This window comes from Artemia franciscana, chromosome 7 (assembly GCF_032884065.1).
Source record: "Artemia franciscana chromosome 7, ASM3288406v1, whole genome shotgun sequence".
Taxonomy (NCBI): Eukaryota; Metazoa; Arthropoda; class Branchiopoda; order Anostraca; family Artemiidae; genus Artemia; species Artemia franciscana.
Window position 1 is genome coordinate 7,025,995 of NC_088869.1, and position 6,754 is coordinate 7,032,748.

General features: G+C 35.2%; 1 protein-coding gene across 1 annotated transcript in view; it reads left to right on the forward strand.

The window, feature by feature from the left end:
• Positions 1 to 5,698, forward strand: part of LOC136028674 (zinc finger protein on ecdysone puffs-like) — a gene marked incomplete in the record, with an annotated part of 72,223 nt that extends 66,525 nt beyond the window's left edge. The window contains 2 exon segments of the mRNA XM_065706501.1: positions 3,388 to 3,585; positions 5,537 to 5,698. Of these exon segments, the coding sequence (XP_065562573.1) occupies positions 3,388 to 3,585; positions 5,537 to 5,698 (360 nt within the window).
• Between the last annotated feature and the right edge of the window lie 1,056 nt (positions 5,699 to 6,754).

Genomic DNA, 6,754 nt, shown 5'->3' on the forward strand with positions numbered 1-6,754 from the left:
TTCTTAACCTGTCTATTAATTTTGTCTAAGTGTTTCATTGTTTACTCCTCTGGTAATTTGTACCGATCGACCTTTTTTCTAGGATCAAAACATGGAAAAATCACGAAGAAAATGGTATCCTTTTAAATTTAGCTTCAGATTATAATAATTTAAGAAATTACTTAATTTTGTCTGGTATTACTGGTAATTTTGGTAGACTTATATGTGTATTGGATTCCAACGCTGAGCATTTTTTTTTAAAGGAGGTTAATACTAAATAAAGTACGTTTGGTACCCTTTCATAGGCACAATAATGGGTGAGGGGGTATAAGAAGACCTTTCGAGGGAGAGGAGGGAGTAGGCTTATCCGCAAAAGTCATTTTTTTACCCAAGTCTCAAGATTTTCGGGCATTTTAATCATTTTTTTACAAGGTTATCAATTACTCACTGTTAATAGGTACAATAGTACTTTTGCACTCATAAACTATATAGTTTTTTTTCGATGAAATTCTAGGAAGGATGAAAATAAGGCTCCTAGGAGCACTTTAGAAAGGATGAAAATGGGGTTCCTAGGGAACACCCATTTTAGGAAGGACGGAAATGAGATCCTTTGAGAAGACAACTGAAATTATTTTGCTACGATATCACTGATCCTCTGCTTTCAAGCTGATCCCCCTCTTCTTCTTCCAAGGTTGTTGTATTTGGAAAGGTAGTTTAGATAACTTTATAGACCGCCATGCCGTAGGTTCCTACTGAATCAATTTACAGCAATGTAGAACTGCAGTAATTTGTAACAATAACAAAATGTTTACTATACTGTAATTATTGAAAGATCTTGACCCGAACTGGCCATCCATGACAAAGAATAACAAAGAGAGAAAAACTCAATGAAAAACAACAAATATGTTTGCTAATCTTTCAATAAATAGAGATGCGGAAAATTGAAATATTGACCCAATTTATAATATTCTTTTAAAAAATGAACCAATAGTCTATAAGCGAATTAAGATTTTACAGATTCACCAGGGGACGAGATAACCTACCAAACCAAAAAGAATTGCTTCAATAATGGCTAAGAATAGGATTATTTCGCAACAGAATAATTAACTTCATTTCCGTTTTACACTTTTTTTTTACTCACTTTCTTTGGTGTTTTCATCGAAGTAACTCTATTAGCTTCTGTGACCTATGTGGATCAATTGCGACAATTGTATTTTTTTTTTAATATTGGCTGTGTTTTATTTGTTTTTAGATTAATTTAGTTTTTTATCTTTGTATTTTCTGTGTTGAATGTTGAAGACGTCTCGTTTGCATAGAGGCGAAATATCCGCGTCCTTTTAGTTATTATAGTACTTGGTATTTACCAAGTGACATATAGCGATCACCAATTCTGTCGGTCTGTCTGTCGGTCCCGGTTTTGCTAGTTTAGGCATTTCCAGATAAGCTAGGACGATGAAATTTGGCAGGCGTATCAGGAACCGTATCGGTTCCCCGATTCGACCATCTGGGGGGGGAGTGCGGAGACGGTTAATTTGGAAAAATTAGAAAAAATAAGGTATTTTGAACTTACGACCGGGCGATCGAATCTTAATGAAATTTGATATTTAGAAGGATATCGTGTCTCAGAGCTCTGATTTTAAATCCCGGCCGGATCTAGTGACATTGGGGGGAGTTGGAGGGGGAAACCTAAAATCTTGGAAAACGCTTAGAGTGGAGGTATTAAGATGAAACTTAGTGGGAAAAATAAGCACAAGTCCTAGATACGTGATAGACATAAGTGTAAAGTATCCACTCTCTTTGGTGGAGTTGGGGGGAGGCTTAATTCTAAAGAATAAGAAAAATGAAGTATTTTTAACTTGCGAAGGAATGATAGGATCTTAATGAAAGTTCATATTTAGAAGATCCTTGTAACTCAGATCTCTTATTTTAAATCTCAACCGGATTCAGTGTCATCGGGGGGAGTGGGAGGGGGAGTCGGGAATACTGGGAAACGCTTAGAGTGGAGGGATCGGGATGAAACTTAGTGGATATAATAAGCAAATGTCGTAGGTACGTGATTGTCGTAACTGGACTGGATCCGCTCTGTTTGGGGGAGTTAGGGGGGATCCAGTGCTTTGGCGAGTTCAATACTTCTGGACATGCTAGGACGATGAAAATTGGTAGGCGTGTCAGGGACCTGCACGAATTGACTTGATAATGTCGTTTTCCCAGATTGGACCATGAGGGGGGGCTGAAGGAAGAGGAAAAATTAGAAAAAAACGGTGTATTTTTAACTTACGAGTGGGTGGTCGGATCTTAATGAATTTTAAAATTTAGGAGGACCTCGTGTCTCAGAGCTCTTATTTTAAATACCTACCGGCATTAAGCCTCATTTTCCTTTTAAATCAATCTATTGATTCTTAGAATTTTGCTAGAGGTCATGCCATATGAGCTCTTGGCTCTTGGCTCTTTTGATCTCGTCACAAGTGCCATATGAGCTTTTAGCTCTTGTTTATCTTTTCTCTCTACTGGTCACAGTCTCGTTTGTTGTTTTCTTTGAGTTTTTTCTCTCTTTGTTGTTCACTGTAATCATTTGAAATACTCTTTGCTTTGCATACTATCTGAAGTAAGAATTCTAAGAAGAAAAAACACTTTGAGAATGGAAAACCTCAGATCTACACCTAAAAACTCCCGACTGAAAAAAAAACTCAGATCTACATTTAAAATTCTACAAAAATAAAACACTTTGAAACTGAAAAACCTCAAATCTACAGCTAAAAACTACAAAAATATTTGCTTTGAGACTGAAAAACCCCAAATCTATGGCAAAACTACTGACAAGTATTGAATGTTCAAAAGTGATAGTGCTTAAACTTTGATGCCCATGTGAGCAGATATGGGAACATGCCTTAAAAGGATCTAGGAGAGATTGTAGCCAAGTAAATGTTCGATGGATATTGGCCCTATTCTCTCCCAGAACTACTGTTTTCGGTGGAATTTTGTGGTTAAAATTGCATTCTCGTGTCCTTTGGACTCCCCACCATCAGTTGAAATAAAAAAATTGGAATTTTGCTAGTTTACTAGGAATTGGTTTTGCTAGTTTAGGCATTTCCAGATAAGCTAGGACGATGAAATTTGGCAGGCGTATCAGGAACCGTATCGGTTCCCCGATTCGGCCATCTGGGGGGGGGGAGTGCGGAGACGGTTAATTTGGAAAAATTAGAAAAAATAAGGTACTTTGAACTTACGAACGGGTGATCGAATCTTAATGAAATTTGATATTTAGAAGGATATCATGTCTCAAAGCTCTGATTTTAAATCCCGGCCGGATCTAGTGACATTGGGGGAGTTGGAGGGGGAAACCTAAAATCTTGGAAATTTCTGCTTGCATTCGAGCCAATCCTGTGCTAAATCTTACTTCTTTTTCAGGTCATAGGACCGTATAATGTAATGAACCCAGTTGGTCAGTCAGCTGTTTCGCCTTTGCTTACGTATTTTTGTCGAAGCTGCAGTATCAATATCAAATATGATGAGAAACTAAAATTGGCTCATATGCAATCCGAAGAACATATTAGCAAATCAAAGAATGAAGAAAGGGCTGAAGGAAAGGAACTTCCTAACGAAACAGTAAGCAAAAAGACTGGATTAAGCCCTATTTAATTATGTTAAGGATTAAGTTAGATTAAGGATCAAGTCTGGATTTAGTCTTGATGAAGGGGTTTTGCTGTAGATTAAGTTATTGTTTAGTAAATTCGCAGTGCTGAAATGTTGAAATAGATTTTATTGAAATGTTGAAATAGATTTTATTGAAGTGTTGAAGTAGGTTTTGTTGAAATGTTGAAATAGGTTTTGAAACTAGCTATACATTTCGAGCCAGACTATAATTGTCTCAGACACCGCCAAATTACACATCCTAAGCATCGCTAACAGCATTTGTAGAATAAATATCTTTTGAATCTCTGATTAAAATATATCTTTCCAGGGAGTACAAAAATTGAGGCACTTAATCTTTTTAGGTTTTGGCTTATTTTGTCACTCGAGAGTAATTTTAATGGTGACCAGCGTTTACCCCCCCCCCTCCCCCCAGGCGTCTAATCTCCCTTGAAAAATAAGGGTTTCCAAGTTTGAGAATTTTATTTGTGTTGATTTTTATCGAGTTTTCTTGAGATTTTTTTTCCACAGGGGGAAGGAATTTTGGTAATTGTATATTATACGCCGCTCACTCAAGTTTACGCTATGTAAAATTTGAGAACAAACCGGTTCCTTCGTTAGTTTCTTTCAAATAATTTCTTTTTTGTAAATAGGTTTTGTGGAAATGTTGAAATAGGTTTTGTTGAAATTCATTTTGAAACTAGCTATACATTTTCGAGCCAGACTACAGTAGTCTCAGACACCGTCAAATTACACATCCTTAGCGTCGCTAACTACATTTGCAGAAGAAGTATCTTTTAAATTTCTAATTAAAATGTACAAAATGTCTAGGCAGTCTAAAAATTGAGGCACTTAATCTTTTCAGGTTTTGACTTATTTTGTCACTCGAGAGTAATTTTAATGGTGACCAGCGTTTACCCCCCCCCCCCCAGGAGTTTAATCCCCTTTTCCCTTGAAAAATATGGCTTTCCAAATTTGAGAATTTTATTTGAGCTGATTTTTATTGAGTTTTATTTGAGAATTTTTTTTCCACAGGGTGAAGGGATTTTGGTAATTGTGTATAATACGCCACTCATTCAAGTTTATGCTGTGTAAAACTCGAGAATAATCCGGTTTCTTCGTTAGTTTCTTTCAGCTAAGTATGAGACAAGACAAAGATATGGACAGAGTAGATGGGAAATGTATAATATGGGCTATATATTTGCACATAAGCGGAGGGGGTAAAAGATTTGGATAGTATGAAATCAGAAAACAATTCCTAGTTCATAATATGCAGAATAATTGCACCTGACACATTTTGCATGCAGACCCGCTATACATTTATACATTACTCTGCATATTATGACCTAAGAATTGTTTTCTGACTTCAGACTGTCCAAACACTTTACCCACCCACCTCCCTTATGTGTAAATGTATAGTCCAAATTATATATTTCCCATATATTCCATTACTTGTCTTTGTCTTTTCTCACTCTAAGCTGAAAGAGGAGCTAAGCTGAAAGATGTCTAAAGAGGGGGGCAATTTCAACCACCTGGCTCCCCCAAAAAACATATCACATATATATCGGAGACACTGATCGTATCACACCCCAAAATAATCGTGAACCTTACAATAGTGAACGTTAACGTCATCCTGTTTAGCTAGTTTGTCTTATTATATAATCAGTAGGCTTCTCATCCTTGTAAAAGATTATAGGCAGGGATATATGCAGAAGATAGCAAAACTCGCTTTTCTACGTGTGATCATATCTAGTAAAACTTGGGGCTAAGCGCTATTGTCTGTAGCATCTCATTAAAGATGATGCTAAAGAAAAAGCGTCCTTGCTAAATGCCCATATCTGAATATTAAAAAAAAATTGTTTGTATTTGCTTGCTATAAATAAGCCAGTTGTATTATAATTTTTATGTTGACCTTTATTATTATTAGGCTGAAGATATGGCAAATATGGATCTGGTTGATGAGGTCAATGAAGAAAAAGATGCAGAAGAACTGAAAAAACTAGGATCTGAAGAGAAAGAGGTTGAAAATGAAAAGCAAGAGGAAAGAGAAATAGGTGAAGAGAAACAGCAAGATAAGGCAGAAGAATAGTCTAGTTAAATATTTTGATATCTAATTATATTCTGAAAATTATAAGGCTGTTAAATGATTTTTGCTACTTTTAGCATAGTTCCTTACTTATGTGTTTTTGATAAAGTAGAAATAAATTTGAAACGGCTTGAATTATTTTTTTACCACTCGTTTATGACAAAACTTAGTAATGATGTCTGCATAGTGATAACTAAACATTTTAACAAATTTTTTTATCCCCAAATGTCAAGGGATCTCGATGAAAATTACATTATCAGATTCAGCATATCAGAAAACCCTACTGAAAGATTTCAAGTTCCTATTCACACAAAATGCGAAAAGCTGTATTTTTAGCCACAATAAGGATCACAGATTTTTTTTTTTTTTTTTTTTTTTTTTTTTTTTTTTTTTTTTTTAAGGGTGGTCGTGTTGAACCAATGGTTGTCTTCCCTAGAACCAGCCGACTTGTCTTCCTAAGAGTAAGATTAGAAATTACTTTGGGTGACAAAATTAAACTGAAACTTGATAGGAAGAAGACGAAAATAACAACATTGTTAATTCGTTTGCTACAGAAACGTTAAACTATGGGAGATGATGATAAAATGAATCAGAAAGAACCAATTGATAAAGTATTCTGAGTTTAAGGCTATTTTTTTGTAAAACTGTTGGCTATTAAAAACTTTTGAGGTACTGTAATCGATTTTATAGCCAGTCCAGTCGGTATAGTGGGGCAAAATCGAGATTGATCAGCTATCATAAGCGTATGCGTAGGCTGAACTTGTCCAAGGAAAAATGTATCTAAAAGCAGAGGCAGTTTTAGGGAGGGACTGAGAGAGCACTTCCCCCGGTTGCAGAAATTTTAGGGCCGTAAAATTGCAAATAAATAAGGCAATGGCTATAATCATTCTGCATTTTTTTCAATTTTATTAATAAAGTAGAGGGTGCAGTTAATAAATGAAAATAATTAATAAACTATTAACTAATAAAATATAAAACAATTACGTAATAATAATTAAACTGATTTATACAAACTAAATAATTTAAATAGTAAATTAAAAAATAAATGATTAGTTAATT